The 25,315-nt window shown below is 39.8% G+C and overlaps 1 protein-coding gene and 1 pseudogene across 2 annotated transcripts in view; both read right to left on the reverse strand.

Annotated features, from left to right (window-relative positions):
- Positions 1-25,315, reverse strand: part of GLG1 (golgi glycoprotein 1) — a 165,119-nt gene that overhangs the window by 75,136 nt on the left and 64,668 nt on the right. For both annotated transcript variants that reach the window (XM_032283873.1, XM_032283872.1), the window contains exon 2: positions 801-833. In XM_032283873.1, the coding sequence (XP_032139764.1) occupies positions 801-833 (33 nt within the window). The remainder of the gene's footprint in view (positions 1-800; positions 834-25,315) is intronic.
- LOC116555343 lies at positions 16,317-17,639 on the reverse strand (annotated as a pseudogene).

A 25,315-nucleotide genomic window follows, 5' to 3' on the forward strand; every position in this document is an offset into this window, starting at 1 on the left:
TTATCTCATTTATTTATGAATGAATTAATGAATGGCAGAGTCTCGCTCTGTTGTCCAGGCTGCAGTGCAGTGGCACCATCTTGGCTCACTGAAACCTCTGCCTCCTGGCTTCAAACAATTCTCCTGCCTCAGCCTCGGGAGTAGCTGGGATTACAGGCATGCACCACCACGCCCAGCTAATTTTTATTTTTTAGTGGAGACGTGGTTTCGTCATGTTGGCTGGGCTGTTCTCAAACTCCTGGTGTCAAGTGATCCACCTGCGTCAGCCTCCCAAAGAGCAGGGATTACAGGTGTGAGCCACCATGCCTGGCCTCATGTCCATTATTAAGCCTTTCCTGATATCAACTCACCTGGACAAAATTCATTTTTGTGTCTCCAATGTCTTCTGTATAAACTTCTACCAAAGGACTCAACACTTTTTGCACAGACTTGATTTCACATCAGTCTCCTTTTAATGTGCTACCAGAGTGTCTGGCAAATAGAAGATGACTGTGTGATAACTAAATGAGAGAGCTTTAAAATAGGAAATTCTAAAGTTGTAGACTTGATAAGCAGACAATTATTTTCACACGGTAGCTGTAATTGAAGAAAAATTTAAGTACATAAATATTATTTGGGAGAAACTGCAGGTTTCTACAATGAAGGATTATTTGTTGACTTTACCAAGGTCCTTAAAGTTTGTTGTCCTTTTAAGATTAAGAGACTGTAAGAAAACATAGCACTTCCCAGAACAAGAGGAAGAGCAGCCCGAAATCTGTCTATAAAGCACATATGGTGCATCACAGAAAATCCATACTTACATGATTGCAGTCTGAAGAAATTTCATTTTCAGGCTAGAAAAAAAAAAAGAGAGAGATGATGTTAAAAAAAAAAATATATAGAACCTTTCAAGTTTTCAAACACCACCAAAATAAACTCAAAACAAGAAATATGAATATTCAACCAAATGTTTCTTCAACGTAAGCAGTAAAATGGAGCCTGCATATCTTTCAGGCTGTTGGGGAAAAATGTACCAGAAAAGTACATGAGACTTAATCCCTTCCCAATCAATGGTGCAATGTGAAGATGGGGAGAATGGAGCAGAATGTGCTAAAGCAATAAATAAAGCAACAATGACATAAGGATCCCTACAAGATACTTTAAATTCAGGTTTATTAAAGATGCACAGATGGTCCCTCAATTTTTTTTGGGGGGGGTCAGGACAGGGTCTCATTCTGTCACCCATGCTGCCATGCAGTGGTGCGATCATCGCTCACTGCAGCCTCAACCTCTGAGGCTCAGGTGATCCTCTGGCCTCAGCCTCCCAAGTAGCTGGGGCTATAGGCACAATGCCACCACACCCAGCTAATTTTTTTGGCATTATTTATAGAGATGGAGTTTCACCATGTTGCCCAAGCTGGTATCAAACTCTGGGCTCAAGTGATCTACCCACCTCAGCTTCCCAAACAGCTGGGATTACAGGCGTGAATTACTGTGCCCAGCCCCTATCAATGATTTTTAAATTGGCCTAATGTCACCATTGGGGAAGCTACATAATAGGTACATAAGACCTCTAGGTACTGTTTTTGAAACTTCCTGTGATTCTGTAATTAAAAACAAAAAGTTTTAAAAAACATTTAGAAACACGTTCCTATGGATACATTTGTTTTGTAAAGCCAGATACACATACCAGGGATAAAATGAACTTTGAATTCCATGAAAGAAAAAAGAGTGGACTAGGTTTTACATAATATTACATAGCTTTGCAATACATATCTCCTTTAGTTTCCTTGTTTTTGTGCCTTCAAAGGAGACACAACTGCAATAAAGCACACTGTAATAAAGCACCATTTCTTTGATGCAGTGGCTCATGCCTGTAATCCCAGCACTTTGGGAGGCTGAGGCGGGTAGATTACTTGAGGTCAGGAGTTCAAGACTAACCTGGCCAACATGGTGAATCCCCGTCTCTAGTAAAAATACAAAAATCATAGGCCGGGCGCGGTGGCTCAAGCCTGTAATCTCAGCACTTTGGGAGGCCGAGGCGGGTGGATCACGAGGTCAAGAGATCGAGACCGTCCTGGTCAACATGGTGAAACCCAGTCTCTACTAAAAACACAAAAAATTAGCTGGGCATGGTGGCGCGTGCCTGTAATCCCAGCTACTCAGGAGGCTGAGGCAGGAGAATTGCCTGAACCCAGGAAGCGGAGGTTGTGGTGAGCCGAGATCGAGCCATTGCACTCCAGCCTGGGTAACATGAGTGAAACTCCGTCTCAAAAAAAAAAACAAACAAAAAAAACAACCAAAAATTCAGCCGGGCATGGTGGCATGCACCTGAAGTCCCACCTACTCATGAGGCTGAAGCGGGAGAATTGCTTGAACCCAGGAAGCAGAGGTTACAGTGATCTGAGATTGCATCACTGCACTTCAGCCTGGGCAACAGAGTGAGGTGAGACTCCACCTCAAAAAAGAAAAAAAAAAAAAAAAAAGTACCACTTCCTTTGAGTTCCCATAGTATTCTAATCTGTCTAAATGAAGTGAATTCTGTGTGCCTATAATAACCCAAATATTATCAATTTGGGTAGTAAAACATGCTATTTTAAAGATAAAAAGATGTTTTCTATTCAAGGATAAAGGTAAGGCAATAAAGAAAATAGAACAATTCAAGTAGACACACCCAGCATTACTTCAAAAAGAAAAAGGTTTTCCCTACGGAACTATTAATTCCACTGCAGAATATAGTAGGCATTAACAACATACAAACTCATATTTATACTTACAACATATATTAAGATTGACTTCAATTAGGTTGCTAGGTAATCATAAGATTACATTATATAACATAGTACTTCTGAACTGTCTCCCTACTTGTCTAAGAGGAGATACTTTAATGCCTTTCTGAGGTGCCTGAGTCTCAGAAATCAGCTTCCACACTTAGTTAACCTAGCTTAACTCTGTTCCCCCCACCTTAATTTGAAGTTTAACTTATATCTCTTAATAGTTTATTTACAAGACTTAGGCAGTTTTCTACGCTATCCTTTTAAAATCTATCCTTTAAGTTTTCCCAATCAATTAGCAATTCCAGTTCTTTCTCAAACAAGGCATGGAAGGCAATTAATATCACAATCTTCTCTACTTACACTTATTCTACTAAACAACAATTTTCGATTAAAGGGGCATTCTTAAAAGAAATTCAGAGCATTGGAGAACTTCCAAAATAATGTAGTCAAATAAGATGTAAGCTCCCCATAAAAAGAAAAGTATTGTCACATTTACAGTCCACAGCACTATATTAGCAAATTGCTGTTTTAATGGCTTGCTTCCCTATAGCGGGAGATTGAATTATTTATCTCAATTTTTCACTTGCATAGGATTTCACATCCAGATCCTCTGTCTTTTAAGTCCGTACTGCCTCCTGCTATAAACTGAGTATACACCCAGCTCTGCTGACCTTGAGCAAATCAAGATGGCAAAAGAGATGAAAAACAAGCACTGGAGTCCACATTTGCAGTTAATTGAGTTTCCATGGATTATGTCATTCCTTTCTAAGAGGTGCAGTACTGTGTGCTTGCTAATACTGTTAATGTAACATAATGTAATACAGGCCACTGACATGCTTGGGCCAATGGAGTTTTAGGAGACACAATATGAGCAGAGGCTTTTAAATGCGCCTGGGTGGTTTGGCCTGTACCCTTGACATTCCCCATGAGACCACGGAGGTATAAAAATGAGAGGCATGCGAAGCAGTCCTGAACTTAACCCTTAACCTGCAGTCTGAAGCAAAGCCATCTCAAACAACCCATGGGCAAGAAAAACAAGCCCCAAGTCATTTTAAGCCCATGACATTTTTAGGGTGTCTGTTATGAAGAAAAAATGACTGATATATCTATCAAATAAATTAAAAATCTCAAAGCCTTTAAATCAGAATCTGTAACAGCTATGATCTGAAATTAGTCAATTACATTGGAAAGCAAACAGCACTACTGCACCTTTCATGAAGAAATGACATAATCCATGGAGATACAAAGCACAAATCTGGGCCGGGCATGGTGGCTCACACCTGTAATCCCAGCACTTTGGGAGGCCAAGGTGGGCGGATCACCTGAGGTCAGGAGTTTGAGACTAGCCTGACTAACATGGAGAAATCTCATCTCTACTAAAAATACCAAAAATTAGCAGGGTATGATGGTGCATGCCTGTAATCCCAGCTACTCTGGAGGCTGAGGCAGGATAACTGCTTGAACCCAGGAGGCAGAGGTTGCGGTGAGCTGAGATTATGCCATTAAACTCCAGCCTGGGCAACAAGAGGAAAACTCTGTTTCAAAAACAAACAAAACAAAACAAAAAACCCCACAAAGTGCAAATCTGGGACCAGGGCTTGTTTTTCATCTCTTTTGCTATCTCGATTCTTGATTGCAGATGACTATAAATGGATCTTATTTCTGCAGTCATTCATTTAATTTGGAGATGGGGTCTTGCTCTGTTGCCAGGCTTAAGGGCAGTGGCACCGTCACGGCTCAATGCAGTCTCCACCTCTTGGACTTAAGTCATCCTCCTGCTTTAGCTTTCCCAGTAGCTGAGACTAAAGACATGTGCCATGAAGCCTGGCAAAGTTTTTAGAATTTTATTGTACAGACCAAATCTCCCTGTGCTGCCTAAGCTGATCTCAAACTTCTGGGCTCAAGTGATCCTCCTGCCTCAGCCTCCCAGTGCTGGGACTATAGGCATGAGCCAGTATGCTCAGCCTTTGCCTAGATTTAGTTTCTCTACCGAGAAAGAAAAGATGAAAAAGTAGAAATGCCATAAGAACAAGGTGATGATATTAGGTCTTTGAGATTCATGGAACCAATCACTATGAAGAATTGTTAAGCATAACTGTGAACAATTAATTTCGGAAATTTGGAAGGCTTTTTAGAATCCAAGAACATAGTGGTGGTTTGGAGGAACAGAACAGAGACTGCAAAATATAAAATACAAAGTAGTACTTTATACTACCCTGGGAATGGTGGGAGCATCAATAATGTCAGCATAAATGAACTCGATAAAGTAAATAAAAATAAAAATAAAAAAAGAAAACACTATGCTTTGGCACTCCGTCATTTGATCAAGAACCAGTTAACAGAAATCTCAAGGAACGAAAACAGATGCGGGTGCTGATTCAGGTTCAGTTCTCACACTGCACCATTCTCATTATGTCCAATTAAACCACTTCATCAGATATAATACATCTATTTCCACAAAACTCTAAGTACAGATAGGCTCACTTGTCTTTAATCCTAGAAGATAAATAGCTTGAGGAATAATACCCAGAATTACTAAAATAAAACTGAGGATTTTTTTTCCTTTTTAGTAATAATTAGTGAAATAATGCTCTGAGATGATTCCAAGAAATTAACCAACAAGTATATACTGAATAATGATGATGAACTTGAAATTGTGCTAGGCATTGTTGCAGGATACAAAGATAAGACTCCATCTGGTCTCTAATCTCAAGTTGTTTACAATCCAGTTGTACAGTTAAAATAGTGAAATCAAACAAGCAAGAAGAGGGACTTGAGACAGGCCTAAAGAATTACAAGAGTGATCTCCAAAAAGGAGTGAAGTGATTCCTCAAAGAAGAAGTTGCATGATCCCTTGGGGCTCAGGAAGAACGTAACAGAGCTTCTGTTTTTAAAAAAGCTCATCCTTTATGTTTTAATGTATTTTTATAATGCATTGACATTGGTGTAACTAATATTTTATGAGTATGTATCTACTGGGGGGATGCTTACTAATTTTTCATATGTTAGAAAGAACATGACCAAGACAGAGAAAAAAAGAGATGAACTTCTTCTCATCATTATGATTCCTACCTCTACCTGCACTCTTCAAATCAGGGGCCAAGTGCTGGCTTCTAGCCTGTGGAAGCATTAAATTAGAAGCTGAGCTATGCCACATTATCAGCTACTCCTTATTCTGAAGATAGAAATCTGGACTTAGAAAGGAAGGGTCTCTTATATCAAGTATTTACTCATTGGAAATAAAACTGTCCTCTTACAATGGAAAACTGTAAGAGAAAAGGTTATGAAAAGCATCACAAATAGTTGCTAATTTAATGACCAAATTTTAGAGAAGACACTGCTGATGCTATACATATTAGTATCAATAAACTATTATAAACAGAAGAATGAGAGGAGAGAGATCCAAGATGGCCGACTAGCAGCAGCTCAGGATTGCAGCTCCCAGTGAAGGCGCACGGAGTGAGGGGACGCCAAACATCCAGACGATTTTTTGTTGCCCACGGACCAGCGGAGGAGCCCCACAGGTCACCAGCACAACTCTTTTGGCCGGCGTGGCTGTTTTGCTGGCAGCCCCGGCGCAACAGTTCTCCGTGCGGAGTATGCAGGACTGGGTGCCCTTTTAGTTGGCGTTTGGAGCTCCAGGATGGCAGAGTCGCCCATTCAGCTGCTTGAAAGGGGGACTGAAGCGGGGAGCCAGACGGGGAGATTCCCGGGCAGAAAAGCGCTATGAATCTGAGCACTGCTGTTTCAGCTGGCGCTGTTGGCGCGTGGGAAATTGCATAGATCTGGGCGCCTTTTCAGCAGGCGACTGGGGCACCTGGGAGAGAACCGACCACTCAATTAGGAATAGAAAAAAAGAGGGCTCCGAGGCGGGGAGCCAGGTGATCAGGCTCGCTGGTCCCACCCCCACCAAAAAAAGGCAATTGGAAATGCTGACGGTTGAGAGTTTCACAGCAAGCACAGCTGAACCCTGGAAGGTCCAGCTCTGTGGGGGAGGGGCATCTGCTGAAGGAAAACAAAGAAACAAATAACATCATCACCGGCAACTTAGACGTCCACTCAGAGATCCAATCAGAAAGTCAGCAATTACAAAGACGACGGGTGGGTAAATCCACAAAGATGGGAAGAAACCAGCGCAAAAAGGCTGAAAATACCAGAAATCAGAATGCCTCTCCTCCTTCAGGGGCTGGCAGCTCCTGATCAGCAAGGGAACAAGGCCTGATGGAGAATGAGTGTGATGAATTGTCAGAATCAGGCTTCAGAAGGTGGATAATAAGAAACTTCTGTGAGCTAAAAGAACATCTTCTAACTCAATGCAAAGAAACTAAGAACCTTGAAAAAAGGTTTGACGAAATGCTAACAAGAATAGACAATTCTATAAGAGAGAGGAATATAACTAAATTAATGGAGCTGAAAAACACAATATGAGAACTTCGTGAAGTATGCACAAGTTTTAACAGTTGAATTGACCAAGCAGAAGAAAGAATATCAGAGGTCGAAGACCGACTCAATGAAATAAAACGAGAAGACAAGATTAGAGAAAAAAGGGTAAAAAGGAATGAGCAAAGTCTCCAAGAAATATGGGACTATGTGAAAAGACCTAATCTACGTTTGATAGGTGTGCCTGAATGGGACGAAGAGAATGAATCCAAGCTGGAAAATATTCTTCAGGATATTATTCAGGAAAACTTTCCTAACCTAGCAAGTCAGGACAATATTCGACTCCAGGTAATACAGAGAACATCACAAAGATATTCCTTAAGAAGAGCAACCCCAAGGCATATAATCATCAGATTCACCAGGGTTGAAATGAAGGAGAAAATGCTAAGGGCAGCCAGAGAGAAAGATCAGGTTACCCACAAAGGGAAGCCTATCAGACTCACAGCAGATCTCTCAGCAGAAACCCTACAAGCCAGAAGAGAGTGGGGACCAATATTCAACATCCTTAAAGAAAAGAACTTTCAACCCAGAATTTCATATCCAGCCAAACTAAGCTTCATAAGTGAAGGAAAAATAAAATCTTTTGTGAACAAGCAAGTATGCAGAGATTTCATCACCACCAGTCCTGCTTTACAAGAGTTTCTGAAAGAAAGGAACAACCAGTATCAGCCATTCCAAAAATATACCAAAAGGTAAGGAGCATCAATATAATGAAGAATCTACATTAACTAATGGGCAAAACAACCAGCTAGCATTAAATGGCATTATTAAACTCACATATATCAATATTAATCCTAAATTTAAATCGACTAAATGCCCCCATCAAAAGACACAGACAGGCAAACTGGATAAAAAGCCAAAACCCATCAGTATGCTGCATCCAGACCCATCTTACATGCAAGGATACACAATGACTCAAAAACAAAGAGATGGAGGAAGATTTACCAACCAAATGAGAGCAAAAAAAAAAAAAAAAAAAAAAAAAGCAGCAGTTGCAATTCTCGTCTCTGATAAAATAAGACTTTAAAGCAACAAAGATCAAAAGAGGCAAAGGACATTACATAATAGTAAAAGGATCAATGCAACAAGAGCAGCTAACGATCCTAAATATATATGCACCCAATACAGGAGCACCCAGATACATAAGGCAAGTTCTTAATGACTTATAAAGAGACTTAGACTCCCACACAATAATAGTGGGAGACTTTAACATCACATTGTCAATATTAGACAGATCAATGAGACAGAAAATTAACAAGGATATCCAGGACTTTTGAACTTAGACCTGGAACAAGTAAACTTAATAAACATTTACAGAACTCTCCACTCCAAATCCACGAAACATACATTCTTCTCAGTACCACATCACACCTACCCTAAAAGTGACTACATAATTGGAAGTAAATCACTCCTCAGTAATTGCATAGCATTACACAGCTTTAAATGAAATATTGGTTGGCTGCTTGTTTGTTATTTTCCTTCCTTATTCCTTCCTGACTTCATTGTTAAGCACAACTATTGGCATAAAGGAGGTTTTTAATACCCATTTTTAGACTGCATTCTAGCCTGGGTAATAAAGCAAGACTCCCGTTTTCTCTACCTCTTTTTCTTTCTCTCTTTCATTCTTTTTCTTTCCTTTTTTTTTTTCCCTTAAAAAAAAAAAGATATGAGCCTGTGAATATAAAATTGCCCCCCCCATTCTTTACTTTCTTTGGCTGTTTATTTTAGTAATTTCGAACTTAAAACTATTATTTTTTAACAATGGAATCCTTTTTCTCCCAACAAAATCTTAGAGTTCTGGTATATAAACCAGAAAAATGTTGTGTTGGCTGGGTGTGGTGGCTCACACCTGTAATCCCAGCACTTTGAGAGGCTTAGGCAGGTGTATCACAAGGTCAGGAGTTCGAGATCAGCCTGGCCAAGACGGTGAAACCTCATCTCTCAAAAAAAAAAAAAAGTTTTGTTGTATCGCTATACTTATTTTATAAGTTCAAATTTATAGCAATTATTTACTCGAAGACAATGAGAATTCAAAGATGATAAGATTTAGATAAATATAAAAATTTGAATTCTGGAATTATAGATGACTATTGCAGTCACACAAGTTTCAGCTTCCAATTTATTTATGCGTTTTCTTTTTGGTTGCCTGCTATAGAGAAAATCCTGATTCACAGAGATAAAATAAATAAATAAATACACAAACAGAAGAATGAGAAAATGAAGGAGAATTTTGCACATCCCTCATCCTAATGCATCAGTGACTAAAACAGAGAAAGAACTTGGGTAATGCTGTTTAAATGATATAGCAAACAAAGGCAGGAAAAGGGATAAGCACCAAGTACTTGCAGACACCTGCTTGACTTCCATAAAGAACATGATGGGGCCGGGCGCAGTAGCTCATGCCTGTAATCCCAGCACTTTGGGAGGCCGAGGCAGGTGGATCACGAGGTCAAACATTCCAGACCAGCCTGGCCAGTATGGTGAAACCCTGTCACTACTAAAAATACAAAAAAAAATTAGCCAGGCATGGTGGTGCGTACATGTAGTTCCAGCTACTCAGGAGGCTGAAGCATAAGAACTGCTCGAACGTGGAAGATGGAGGTTGCAGTGAACCAAGATCACACCACTGTACTCCAGCTTGGGCGACCGAGTGAAATTCCATCTCCAAAAATAAAAATAAAAAATAAAAGAATATGATGGGTGTAGCCGGAAATGGGGGAAAAAAAGCCCACAAAAAAACAAAAAAGAACCCTGCTACTTTTCTACAGCATTTAGCTATAGAAGCTGTGTGACTTTAGGTAGTATCACTTAACTTCTCTCGACCCCTAAAGACAGACTTTGAACTAGAATGGGAATTTCTTCCCCTAGGCTCCATGAACAGGCTTTGGGAGTCTGAGATCATCTTGAAATTGAATGCAAGCGTTTGTGTGTATGCACATTTTTCTGAGAAGAATATCCATAACAGCCATCACAATCTCAAAAAGATCCACAAGACAAGAAAAAATTAAGAAATACTGGTCGAACATTGGCTGAGGTTCTTCCCAACTTTATGAGTCAATAAAATCTGAGATGTGAAATTTAAAAATTTACTTATTGAATTTCAAGTTTATAAATGTAGATAATTTGTGTATTAGGATGGTTACACTACTGTTCCACGTTAATTATTCTCTGCTAGTCAAAGTCACAACAAACAGGTTTCAGAATAAACTACTTGAGTCTGAATGTTCTCAAATCAACCACCACATTCACTTAGGAGGAACATTTTTACAAAAAGTCTGGAACTATGATTTCCCCAAGGTGAACAAGCCAAGTTAATGAGTCTGGCAGGAGAAATTAAAGGATTCATAAACCTATCTTGGAAGATTTCCCAGTTTTTGAAACATAAATGCTTGGGAGTTGGCTGTTGTCTAAAATATGGAACATTCTACAGTTTCCACTGAAGTTGAACTATCCAACAGATCACATAAAGGAACAGGGTCCTTTTTCTAAGATGCCTGGGACTAAATTAAGTGACAGTAGACTTTGTTTATGAATCCCCCAGGAGAAAACAAACCAAAGATACCAATAGTATCAGTGCTTTTATGGCCTGAGAAAAATCTGAAGGTAGGCGATAACCTAAAGCCTCCTTTCGATTGGAGACGTTCTGCTGCAGTAGTAAGTCAAGTCTTCTGGGAGTTTATTCATTAAGAACCCAGTCGCTTCCCATCACATGAACAATTCATTTATTAACCTGTTCCGAAGCCCCAAAGAAAATGGAGATAATGTAGCTGGTATCTAACAAAATAAACCCATCTTTCAGTCCTGGGAAACTTTCCTAAGCAAGTCTAAACGGAATCCTAACCCTCAGGTTTAGAACTACTTTCTTCTTAGTGTCTTATTCTGGCTCTATTGGAATTTATGTTTCTTATTTGTCCCCAGGGATAGTGGCTGAGTACTGTTTTTCCAAAAGGACATTAATTAGCACAGGCTTTATGCTTTCCAACAACATTCTGATTTACTAAAGAGTTGTAGCTGCTTTTATATAAGTCTTTAACGTTCAACCACTTTTTCAAAAAGGAGTTCCTGTCCAGGTCCAATGGGAGATTTCTTTTTTCTTAAAAAGGCATGCGATATAAAAGCTGGCTCTCAAGTACATTAGCATGGTAGAGGACATGAAACTTGAGTCCACATCTATGTAATCATCATACAAGGCTGAATGTGGAGTTTTTACAGGGAAAGGGGGTCCTGATATTTTAAAGAAGGTAAAAAGCACTGCCAACCCTAAAAGATGAGTATGGCAATAAAGTCAGTCAGAGAAAGTTTCATGGAGGAGGGTGATTTGAATTAGGTCTTAAAGGTGCTTATGGTTTGGTTAAGGATGCTGTGTGCAGGTTGAGGCAATTGAGAAGTAGCTGTGCAGGGTGGAGCAGTAGGCTGTGGATGGCGTTGGAAAGGCACATTCTGTGCCGATGGCAGAGAAAGTGAGGGACCCCATGGCAACCATTCTTAGCTTATTCATTTGGCATTTCCTAATACATGCTAGGACAACTATACGGCTTTAGTAAAAATCCCAACATTGGTCCAATAATGGTTTCTCATCTCTGTAGAGTAGATGCTCTGTCCCAAACTTTCCTTTGAGAAGTCAAATTACATTTTATTTTTGTTTAAGAACACTGTAACACTAAACTGACCAAATGGAAATACTCAAATTAGTATAATTTCTCATCTTCTATGTCCAGAGCAGGAAACAAAAAGTAACAAATAAGAATATAGTTCACAGTTGACCTGTGAGTGAAAAAAAATGTATACACATATATATAAATATAGCAATCTAGTTACTGAACAAAAACTGAATCATTACAGTATGGCAAATATAATGACTTTTACATTGGATTATAATCTATTAACCCATAGATATAAAAATATATCTTATTATAAAATACAAATTTTATAAAGTATTAAATGTACATGTTATAAGTATAAATAGTAAATTTTATAAAGTTTATAAAATGTAAATTCTACTATGTAAGAAAACTCTTTCTTCTGTATGTAAACTCTTTCCTCATGCTTCCCCTTAATTTTACTATCAGGAATTAGAAGCAAGGTGCTTATAACTATAGAAGATAGGCCATCCCTTCAGAGGAACATTTAGAGATTTTCTTTTCATACACAGAACTCAGCCGATCTTTTCATCAACTTCCCATCTGGACTGCCTAACATTTAAGAAATGTAAGCATTATTTTGCAATGACAGGAGTTTTAAAGTCTGATTATGCAAGGACTCTCTGGCACATTTCTCCATTGTGAATGAATGAGTTATTCTGGGACTAAAAAATCATCCCAGGCCAGGCACAGTGGCTCACACCTGCAAATTCAGCACTTTGGGAGGGCGAGGCAGGAGGATCACGAGGTAAGGAGATCAAGACCATCCTGGCCAACATGGTGAAACTTCATCTCTACTAAAATACAAAAAATTAGCTGTGTGTGGTGGTGCATGGCGCATGCCTGTAGTCCCAGCTACTCGGGAGGCTGAGGCAGGAGAATTGCTTGAACCTGGGAGGAGGAGGTTGCAATAAGCTGAGATTACGCCACTGTACTCCAGCCTGGCAACAGAGCAATACTCTGTCTCAAAACAAACAAACAAATAAACAAAAAAAGCCCCATGAGAGCCTACCATCTGAAACTTTCCCTCTCACTCACTCATTCTTTCCCCCTAGGAGATGACTTAGAAATCCAGAAAACAGTTTGTTGCTGGTGTTAAGCATTTTTACCTCAATTATGAGGGAAGGAAACAGAGTCAGGCACTCTATAAATGCTTGTTCAGATTCTACTTTGACATCAAGGGGAAAACCCTTGGACAGGTTTATCCCCTTGGCTCCTAGCCATGGCAGGCACACAGCTATCAAGGGATAAAAGGCCTTGTTTTCAACACTCAGTTGCCTGAATAAAGTCAGTTATGGTGTCCACATGTAACGAAAGTGGCACTGATGTTTATAAACTGCTTTGTAGGAAATACATCAAAAAGGTCATATTTCTGAACTGTGAGGTTGTAACTACCACACCACTACTTCCAAAATATAGTATAAAAATTCTTTCACAGTTAGCCACTCACAGTATTTTTGACATCTCATAAAAGAAGACACAGGATAGTAGATCCCCTCAAGTCATCGTGTTTGAGAGGCAAAATGGAAACAAGAATTCTGGACTAACAGCCTTAAGACTTGGGCTCTGATTCCAGTTCCATTGCACATGTATAGTATAACAACCTTGATGAAGTCACATAATTCTTTTTTTTTTGAGACGGAGTTTCACTCTTGTTACCCAGGCTGGAGTGCAATGGCGCGATCTCGGCTCACCGCAACCTCCGCCTCCCGGGTTCAGGCAATTCTCCTGCCTCAGCCTCCTAAGTAGCTGGGATTACAGGCACGCGCCACCATGCCCAGTTGATGTTTTGTATTTTTAGTAGAGACAGGGTTTCACCATGTTGACCAGGATGGTCTCGATCTCTTGACCTCATGATCCACCCGCCTCGGCCTCCCAAAGTGCTGGGATTACAGGCTTGAGCCACCGCGCCCGGCCACGAAGTCACATAATTCTTTAAGCTTCAAATTTCGTGTAGATAAAAAAGGTAAATCCTGCTTTACCTACCTCATGGGGCTGTTAGGAGCATCAGGAGAAAAGTTATGTAGAAGGCCTTCAAAAATTACAGAAGGCCTTGCAAATATGTGCTACCACTAGCCTTTCATCTGCTGTATAAAATCTGACCATTTTAAACAACAAAAACATTAAGAAGCCAGGCTTCATACAGGCAAAGAATAAGAATTCAAAATACATGACATACATATTTTGTTGTATGTGTACAGATTATTTCTGAAAGGATACATAAAAATATTTATTTTTACTACTTTCTCTTTGCACGTTTAAATTTTTATACCATGTGTAAAAAAAAGGAAAAAAAGGCCTTTGAGCCCCTCTGCTCAGGCCCACTCCCAGACTGTGGAGTGTACTTTCATTTTCAATAAAACCCTTCATTCCTTCCTTGCTTTGTTTGTGCATTTTGTCCAATTATTTGTTCAAGACGCCAAGAACTTGGACACCCTCCACCATTAACATATTTTGGTGAGCCAGCCAGGACAAAGAGGTAGAGAAACTTTTCATGGTGTGAATCTTCTGGAAACATCAGAGAAAGACTGTCCTTGCCATCCACATTGCAACAAAACTTTGGGACCTTGAACTTTTGGGTTCAATGTACCCACTGGAACCCTCGAGAGACCATCAAGCTTCAAATGATCATGCAACAGGGCTCCAGCCATTTCCAGATGTAGACACCACCCTGGGCCATCAAGAAACTACCCTGCCTCCACTAGATAGAATAGGGCGAGTTCTGTGATCCCCAATAAGTACACTCTAAGTCAGCATGAAGTAATTACAGGAAAAAAAGAGCATTGGTCCCTCTGCCTCTCATGAAGAATTACGACAATCACTTCTCTAAGTGGGAAGATGAGGCAGGAAAATAGAGTCTGGAAGCAGGGAACACATGGCTGATTAACACTTTAGCTATAACTGGAACTATCCTCTCCATAAGGTAGACACCGAGTAAATGACTCTGTAACTTTACTTCATCCTCTTTATTTACATAGGGCATACCCCAAGTAGAGAGTATTTAAACTTACAAAAATTGTGTAACAGGCCCTATGCTCAGGCCCACACTGTGGAGTGTATTTTCATTTTCAATAAAACCCTTCATTCCTTCAAAAAACAAATCAAAGGTCATTCCAGTTTAGGATATACATACACAACTCAGAAAATATTTAGAATACATCTTGATGACTGGACAGCAAGGAAGTTGAATAATATGCTTTCCCAGTTCATATTTTCCTATTTTTTCCCCTTCCATTGTCTATTTCAAAGGGGTGTGTTGGGGGAGAATATGATATATTTACATCCTCTGGCACATAGCAAGTAGCAATCTGCCCTGAGTCCTAGACTGACAGCTCTACTCTAAAAAGAGCACATTAACTATTTGATGATATGGTATGAATAGTATAGCCAACTTTTACATGGGAGTTTTAGAAAGCAGGGTGAAAAAATTCTCTGAAGGGCACTGTATGAATAGTGACAAAATTACCAATTTTGATATGGCACCCTTTATATTCTTTCCTCCTTTGCACTGTCACATGATTTAGGACAGCTGAACAAAGGTACAAATTTGTCAAATCAGTAGCTACTAAACCAAATGCAAAATAGGAAACTAGATTAAAAGAAAAAATTTCCAGACATCTGACAATATCATTAACATTTATACCCAGTAAATCTGGAATGATTTTGTCAATGCAGCTCATACCACCAATCCAACTATGTTACTTCTTTAATACAGAAAATTAAATACAAAAGAGGGATATAAGATTACAGGACACAAAAAAGTCCTGAAATTAAATATAATTTCTCATGCCCCCAGACCCAAGTACCTGCACATGCCACATTCTTCCATACTGACCCCTGGTGAATGCATTGTTTATTTGAACTGGCCTAAGCAAGAGCAAATAGGGCTGAGCTACCAGAATGTGCAGAACTCTTTCTGTATAACCCAGTGCAAATTACTGGTGCTTCTGAAGACTACAGCTTGGATTCAGGAACTGGACTTACATCTGAATTAACACAGCACACTTCACTGCACAATTCTGAAAGACACATAGCTCAAAGAAAGAGTCCAGGGCTAAATTGGGAGAAAAAAATATTAAAAAAACAGAATCAGGCCAGACTCAGTGGCACACGCCTGCAGTCCCAGCTACTTGGGAGGTGGAGGTGAAAAGCTCTCGAGACCAGGAGTTCGAGGCAGTACTGTGCTATGTTAGAGTCTGTGAATAGCTACCACACTCTAGCCTGGACAAAACAGTGAGAAGTCATCTCTAAAACAAAACACAAACAAACAAAAAAATGGAATCTTCTGGGTTTCCATACCAAACATTAGTAATGTGCATAAAAATCTGATAAAATCCTCAAAAGGTCCCTACATTTCTTCTCACTTAGATAACATCATTTTACAGTTGGTAGAAAAAAGGTACACATCAATAATTACCACTATATCAAAATATAATTTGGGGAATACTGATAAGCTTTTTTCTTTTTCTTTTTTTTTTTAACTGTGAATATATTTTTTATTTAGTCATTCTGTTTACAATTGAAACTCTGGGAATTCAAAATTAACATCCTTGCCCGTGAGCTTTTTATAGACACCAGAAAAAGTTTCAACCTTGTGTTCCACATTGTTCTGCTGTGCTTTGTCCAAACGAACCTTTATGAGCCAGCTGCCATCCACTTTCATGCGGATTCTCTTGCCCACAATTTCACTTGGGAGGTCCTCAAGGATTGCATCGTGCACAGCTGTCAGTGTACAGCTCCTGGGACGCTTTTGTTTATTTTTTGTACGGCTTTTTCGAGTTGGCTTAGGCAGAATTCTCATCTGAGTGATAAAGACAACATGCTTCCCACTGAACTTTTTCTCCAATTCGCGTACTAGCCGGACTTGGGTTTTCTGGAAAGATTTTAGTTGAGGAACAGGAACAAAGATTATGATAGCTTTCTGGCCACCACCAACTTCAATCTCCTTGGCTGCCGTAATATTCAGCTCCCTGAGCTGAGCCTTGAGGTCCGAGTTCATTTCCAGCTCCAGAAGAGCCTGGGAGATGCCGGACTCGAACTCGTCTGGCTTCTCGCCATTGGGCTTCACGATCTTGGCGCTCGAACTGAACATGGCTTTCTCCTTGGTGAGCGACGACTTAGGAAAAAGCTACTGATAAGCTAATGTAAAACATTAACAAAGATGCAATCTAAGAATTACCCATAATTTCCAAATCACATCTGTGCCTTTTAAAGTGCTAATTTTCTATTATGAAATTAATTGATTTTGAAACCAAAGTGCAAAGCACAAAAGACCAGGAGAATCCTGCTGATGGTACTCCACCTGAGCCAGTGATCACTGCATGACCTGAACAAATTCTAATTCCCTGTGCTTCAGTTAGAATAGGAGGAGATGGGATAAAATGCAAGATAGCTTGACCCCAATTGATTGCAAATCTAATATAATTCCAGAAAAACAGATGACAACCTTTCCAAGTAAGGGGAAACATTGTTACAGAAATGGTTTGGAGAAGCAAATGGAAACGAGCAGTACAGTTGCAGATCCTGTTAGAATTACAGTTTTAAAACATCTAATTAAATATGTCAATGGTTGAAAAATGCATTTCCTCCCTAATAAAGAATGTTCATCTCCATTAATCGAACAACAAAGAAGGCTCTTAAGTATTTCTAAGCATTCATTACCATACAATCTATAGATTTCGGTATGCAGCATAAACTTTGGAAGAGAGATCTGGGATCAAATTTGGGTTCTTCCAGGTACTAGCTGCAAGATCTTGGACAAATTACTTAACCTTTTTTTTTTTTTTTCCTTTGAGACAGAGTTTTGCTCTTGTTGCCCAGGCTGCATGCAGTACAGTGGTGCAATCTCAGCTCACCACACCTCCACCTCCCTGGCTCAAGCAATTCTCCTGTCTCAGCTTCCTGAGAAGCTGGGATTATATGCACCTGCCACCACATCTGGCTAATTTTGTACTTTTTTTTTTTTTTTTTTTTGAGACAGAGTCTCACTCTGTCACCCAGGCTGGAGTGCAATGGCGTGATCTTGGCTCACTGCAACTTCTACCTCCTGGGTCTAATCAATTCTCCTGCTTAAGCCTCCTGAGTAGCTGGGACTACAGGCGCACACCGCCATGCCAGGATAGTTTTTGTATTTTTAGTACAGACAAGATTTCAGCATTTTGGCCAGGCTGGTCTTGAACTCCCTACCTCAGGTGATCCACCTGCCTCGGCCTCCCAAAGTGCTGGGATTACAGGCATGAGCCACCATGCTCGGTCATTATTTAACATTTGTAAGCCTAAATTTCCCTATCGATAAATGGGAATAAGAGTATTTCATTTGTAAGCATAAGTGGAGCAAAATATGTAAAGCACCAACTGCAACGTTCACTATAAGTATGTAATAAATATTATCTATACTTGTAACATTAATTATTGTATACTTCTAGAAGAGTGTTAATTATGTACTGCCCCAATTCCAAAATAAATCAACCTCAAAAATAAGAAAAAATACAAAAGAAGTGTTCTATTAAAGCCTCAACTTCAGGTCTGGGTGTGGTGGCTCACGCCTGTAATCCCAGCACTCTGGGAGGCTGAGGTGGGTGGATCACAAGGTCAAGAGATCAATACCATTCTGACTCGTTTCTACTAATAAAAGTACAAAAATTAGCTGGGCTTGGTGGCGCATGCCTGTAGTCCCAGCTAATGGTGAGGCTGAGGTAGGAAAATCGCTTGAACCCAGGAGGCGGAGGTTGTGGTGAGCCGAGATCGTGCCACTGCACTCCAGCCTGGGCAATAAGAGTGAAACTCCATCTCAAAAACTGAAAAAAAAAAAAAAAAAAAAAAAAAAAAAAGAAAAGAAAAGAAAAGAAAAGAAAAGCTTCAACTTCAGAAATAAGTTTGTAGATATGTAGATTCTTGGCTATAGGAAGGCTAAGTTCAGTTTAAATTAGTTCAACTACATTAGGATAAACTAGAAAAAAGGAATAAATTCAGGAAATTCTGGTGGAAAGATCTAATAATCCTAATGGAAAGAACAGTATTTAAATCACTCTATCAAGTTTTCTTTTTGTTGTTGTTGTTGAGATAGGGTCTTGCTCTGTCACCCAGACTGGAGTGCAGTGGTGCAATCCCGGCTAACTGAAGGCTCAATCTCCCAGACTCAAGTGATCCTCCCACCTCAGCCTCCCTAGTAGTTGGAACTATAGGCACATGACACTACACCTGCTTAATTTTTCTATTTTTTGTAGACATGGGGTTTCCCTATGTTGCCCAGGCTGGTCTCGAACTCCTGGGCTCAAGTGATCCACCCACTTCAGGCTCCCAAAGTGCTGGAATTACAGGCATGAGCCACTGTGCTTGCTCCACTCCACCAAGTTTTCCGAGCACAGGACAGTATGTGTGGAATTGTGGAATTTCTGTCTGTTCCAGAGCCTAATCTCTCAATCTAATACTTATATACAAATCTAGATTCTGATATCTACTTTGCGTTTCATTTGGGTTTTTGTTTCTAAGCAAACATCAGAGGATTAAATAAATAGTTTTAGTTTTGTTCACCCCTATCTTTCAGAGTTCTAAGGAATCTTTGTATTTAAGCTCAACTTTATATTTAAGCTCAATTGTTCAGATGCAGATATCTTTTAACATACAAACAAACCAAGAGGGTATTGTTCAACTAAGATCTCTTTTTTAAGTTTTACTTAGGAAATGTTTTGAGCTTACCACTCCCAGTGAATATGATTCTCTCATCACATCAAACTCAAGTTGATTAATTTTGTAAAAGTAAATGTTTGTCACCAACTGGTCAACTTTAATAAAACAAGATCAATGACTTCAAGAACTCAGTTTAAACGTCATACATTTGTCTGAGTTTGTTACCAAAATCACCTGAAAGTAACCTGTGCACAGGTAGCACAGGGCAGTACAAAAGGAGGTCCTGAGCTGCACTACTGTAATTCTTTCGAAGACGCTCAGATCTTACCATTGTATCTTTGAAATTTTCATAATCATAATTACTATTCTTCAGAAGAATCATGGGAAATATAATGTCTAAAACACAAGGCTTTGTAACTCATGCCTGTAAGCTCAGCGCTTTCGGAGGCTGAGGCGGGCAGACTGCTTGAGCCCAGGAGTTCCAGGCCATCCTGAGGAACATGGCGAAACCCTGTCATGACAAAAAATACAAAAGTTACCCAGGTGTGGTGGCATGTGACTGTAGTCCCAGTTCCTTGTGGGGGCTGAGGTGGTAGGATCGCTAGAGCCCAAGGGACAGAGGTTGCAGTAAACAGAGATCGCATCACAGCAATGTAGCCTGGGTGACGGAGTAAGACTCTGTCTCAAAAAATTAATTAATTAAATAAAATACAAGGCTTTGACTTAAGACTTCTGAAACTTTAGTATAGGCCATAAACAAAGATAAGGATTTATGATTAGAAGTTTTCGTGACTAGGCTGGCTGCGGTGGCTCACGCCTGTAAGCCCAATACTTTGGGAGGCTGAAGCGGGCAGATCACCTGAGGTCAGGAGTTTGAGACCAGCTTGGCCAAGATCATGAAATCCCGCCTCTACTAAAAATACAAAAATTAGCCAGGCATGGTGGCAGGCACCTGTAATCCCAGCTACTTGGGAGGCTGAGGTAGGAGAATCACTTGAACCCGGGAGGCAGAGGTTGCAGTGAGCTGAGATAGTGTCACTGAACTCCATCCTGGGCGATGGACTGAGATTCCATCTCAAAAAAAAAAAGAGAGAAGGATTCATGACTAGAAGTGGGTAACATGGATAATTTGGACCCATCATATTAATGTGTTTGAAAAGACAGAGAAGCCTTCTTTCCCCAAAGGCTTACCACTGAGCAAAGCATCACAACACCAAACCTAGCAAAATAATTTACTCAACTGGCTGCTAGAACTGCCCCTGCTTCCAGGGGGCATAAAAAAAATGGTGCATAAGATTAGGAAGTTGACTTCCCTGCTTTAAGACAGTCTCTAATAATGTTATTCTGGGGCCATTATAAATTCCTGAACTTTTCTAGTTTTGTTGTGTTCCCTTGCCTCCAAGGGGGATGTAGAAGTAGTGCCTCAATTAAAAACAAAAACCATTTCTATAAATGTAAATCACCTCATCACTCTTTTCCTTACTTCACCAATAGCTCATTTAATACAATTATACATCGTCTGTTTAAAGCCCCAGAAAAACAAAAACAGAAAAAATGAAGATCCTTTTTTCAAATACGACTGACCACATTTTGCTTTAGAATTTAAGATTAAGCAAATCCAGCTTACATAAGTAATTGCCTCCAAAATAGATCAGACACAACAAAAGTGTCTTGCATCTGTGTATTGGCTTAAGGCTCAGTTTCTATTTATGACAAAACAATTTTTTTTTCACATTTAGCGTTCTTTTGGCATAGTGAGGAAAGCAACTCATAGGGTAAGACTATGAAATTGTTCATTTCAATGCCTATTCTACTAGTTAATTAGTGCTATGTTTTGGGAGAAGCCAATCATTAATTGCATGAAAATGCTCTGAATAAATTTGCTTTGAATCTGAGCTATGACGAAGAGAGAAAAAATACATTTTTTCAACCCTTCTTCCATAAAAATTAGAGTCCTGTCTTTCCAAAACCCTCTGACAAACTCTGACAGCATGATCAACAAATCACAACAGTTGATATCTGTGAAAAATTTCCACTTCCATAGAGGGATCATTTCAATTATCTCTGATACCAAAAGTTGTATCCTTTTGATATAAAGTATTCATTTAATCTACTGATGATGGCTCAAAACTGTATTTTCAAGAAAGAAGAATAACTGGGAAAGAAAAAATTTAAAAAAATTTTTTTTTTGAGTTGGAGTCTCACTCTGTCGCCCAGACTGGAGTGCAATGGCACAATCTCAGGTCACTGCAACCTCTACCTCTGGGTTCAAGCAATTATCCTGCCTCAGCCTCCGGAGTAGCTGGGATTACAGGCATGCACCACCATGCCCAGCTTATTTCTATTTTTGTAAAGTCAATAGTCAATATCTTTCTCAGTAAGAAACTGACTCACAGCGAGCACTTTGGCTGCTCTGCATTCTAAAAATATCTGCCATAGGATGCCAGAAAGTAAGTATTCTGAACCTGTGTTCCAATTCTTACTTGGTACAACCATAACATCACAAAGCAGGCAATGGCATAAATGATTTTGCTGGCATAAATTTGGCTCCAAATTATGTCTATCTTTAAATTCTTCCTGAAAATATTTGAATTCAAATGAAATAAATCCTTGGCTAATCACAAAACCTCTGCAGTCTCTGGCAGTTTTCTTAACAGTCCAGATATTTATATTTAAGAAAGTTCTCTGAAGACAGTAATCACAGCTTGGCCTACCACACAATTCTAGGTATTCATTGGCATTCCATGTATGTTATCTGGCTGACAGAAATCTGACCTCCAGGCTTCCAAAAACAGCTTATGGGGTCAAACTGACATCAACAGCTTCTTCCAAACAACTTGCTTTGTGGACAATTTTTCAGGCCTTTTAGCCTCAATTTAAATTTCATTTCTCTAAACATTCACATAAGACTACTGGATGATCAGTTCTTGGAAATAATACTAAACAGGGCTGGGCACTGTGGCTCACACTTGTAATCCCAGCACTTTGTGTGTGGGGCGGGGGGGGGGGGGGAGGCAGGCGGATCACTTGAGGTCAGGAGTTCAAGACCAGCCTGGTCAACATGGTGAAACCTCATCTCTACTAAAAATAGAAAAATTAGCTGGGCATGGTGGCAGGCATCTAAAATCCCAGCTACTTGGGAGGCTGAGGCAGGAGAATCACGGGAAGCCAGGAAGCAGAGGTTGCAGTCAGCCAATATCGAATCACTGCATTCCAGCCTGGGTGACAGAGAGAGGGAGGGAGGGAGGGAGGGAGGGAGCGAGGGGAGGGAGGGAGGGGAAAAGAACACCAAACGACGTTTAATTTTTCAGAGGAAAAAGAAAAGAAAACCAAAAGACATTTAATTTTTCAGTCATTTGCCAATCAGCAAATGAACCAATCTTATAAACTTCTCTCTGAGCTTTAAGCATTTTTTGATCGATCAGGCAATAACACTAATAAGCACTTTTCCTACTGCAAAAATTTAATATTTTCTTTTGAGTCTTTGCAAAGTTTCATTTTATGAGTCAACTCAAGATATGACCATAGTGTACTTTCTGTCTCTCTAGGAAAGTACTGTACTGTATTATAACCTTTTTACATGTTCCTTGCAGGTGGAATTTTGTTTTTCCCATCTTTTTATACACAGTGCCTAGCACAGCTAGCACAGCATGTTCAATATTCATTCCAAGTATGACTGGACAAAGTTGGTGAACAAAATCTGTGTACCTTTTATTTTCAGGAGAATTTGATAATTTTATACTAAAAAGCCCTACTAGTAATTTTGTAACATTAAGAAATGCTTGGATGAAGTCCACAATGAACTAAATGACTATTCTATAAAACGGACAGTAAACAACAGGAAAAGGGGCCGAGCGTGGCGGCTCATGCCTGTAATCCCACCACTGTGGGAGGCTAAGGCAGGAGGATCAAGCCCAGGAGTTCAAGACCAGCCTGGACAACACAGCAAAACCCTGTCTGAGCCCCCTACCCCCCAAAAAGTTAGACAGGCGTGGTGGTGAGCACCTGTACTCCCAGCTACTTGGGAGACAGAGATGAAAAGCCTGCTCGAGTAGGGGAAAGTTGAGGCTGCAATGAGCCGTGATCACACCACTGCACTCCAGGCTGAGCAAAAAAGCAAGATCCCATCTCTAAAATAAAAATAATTTTAAAAGGACAGAGTGGTGGAGGGGTGCTAGAACTTATGGGGCACTAAAATACTTATTGATTGTATTTAAAAGGTAATTTCCTTTCTGGCAGTAGTCATTCAAAAGCTTCTTTCTGAAGTTGAGTAAGAGAGTCCATTTTGTTTGGAGTATGTGTTTTCATAATGTGGCCAAACGTTGAAGCTGTTGGAGAAAGAGCTCTAAGTCTCAACTGATAGGATATCATGGTGTACTGGAATCCTAATATATCCTGGTCAATATGTTGGCTTACAAAGAGAAGCATATGGGAACAGCGCCTCGGCTTCATGCCTGGCAATGTCTCCGCCATGTGTGGGTTTCCTAGAGTAACAGCAGTCATACCATATGGCGTGGTTTTTCACTGGCACGGGCAGGACAGAAGTTGCCAAAAACACAATGTGCTATTTTGGGCCATAAAACGTGATAAACTCCAAATTTAAAACATAATTTTTTAAATTAATATTTTTTAGTTTTAAGATTTTTAAAATACTGGATTTTATAACTAAGACTCAATTAGGTAACTGTTCTCAGAATTTGAAATAAGACAAAGACTCATATAAAAATTAGCCATCTACTTGGAGACTTGTTTGTAAAAAGAGAAAAGAAGGTTACAAATTAGCCAGATGTGGTGGCATGCGCCTGTAATACCAGCAACTCAGGAGGCTCAGGCAGGAGAATCACTTGAACCTGTGAGGTGGAGGTTGCAGTGAGCTGAGATCCCAACACTGCACTCCAGCCTGGGCAACAGAGAAAGACTCCGTCTCAAAAACAGAAAGAAAGAAGACAAAGACTCAAACAAAAGTCAAGAGAGGGATAAGCTTGGCAGCAATCTTCTGGAGACAAAAAAAAAAAAAAAAAAGATTTAAATGAAATTTTGTTTAGTGATACTACAAAGGTGAATTGTATGGAAATGGCTTTGGAATACTGTATTGTGATAATGCAGAACAAGGAACGTAGACCTGAGAAGCCGAGAGGCCTGAGAAGCCGAGAGGCCGTACCAGTGGGATAGAATCTCTCATTCCTCTGTAGCCACCATTCCAAGTTTTGCACAACACACTCCAGCCTAACAAATAAGCCAACCTAATGTTTGAAGTTAGAGCAACCCTGGAAGTATCCATGTTGAATCTAATAGACAACTTATTTAACACCTACAAACTCAGCCCTAGGTTTGAGCAATTAGGTTCAAGAATTCTAATAACAATTTCAAATGCTATACTGGGGTGGTAATACTAATCTCAGGAAAGCAATTTTTGAGCTTCCTTACTTGTCTCAGGGCTAGCCTTTCCCCCAAGCCTGCTTCTTTTTCCTGAATTAGGTTAATTATAGGTAATAAAAATAGTTTTTCATTAGTCCTGAGCTGGCAAAATGGGTTTTATGAACAGCTTCATATAAAGCAGTAAGTTTTTAAGATAAGGTCTAGGTCGAACCTCAAATTACAAGTGAAAACTCCATTGGCCTGCCCTCCAGTACCCTGCACAACAATATACACAAACTACTTAAAGCAAGGTGAACTGTAAACAAGTAATATTCACTTAGAGGGCTTGGGCCTGTCCAACCCAAATTAATGAAAAACATCCATAAGAGCTACTGTGGCTTTCAGAATGCATCAGTAGCAGCATCCTTTGTCTGAAATGTAAATTCATGGGACCCACCCCAGACCTACCTGAATCAAAAACTGTAAGTGGGA

This window comes from Sapajus apella, unplaced genomic scaffold (assembly GCF_009761245.1).
Source record: "Sapajus apella isolate SASKATOON/1434 unplaced genomic scaffold, GSC_monkey_1.0 scaffold15, whole genome shotgun sequence".
Taxonomy (NCBI): domain Eukaryota; kingdom Metazoa; phylum Chordata; class Mammalia; order Primates; family Cebidae; genus Sapajus; species Sapajus apella.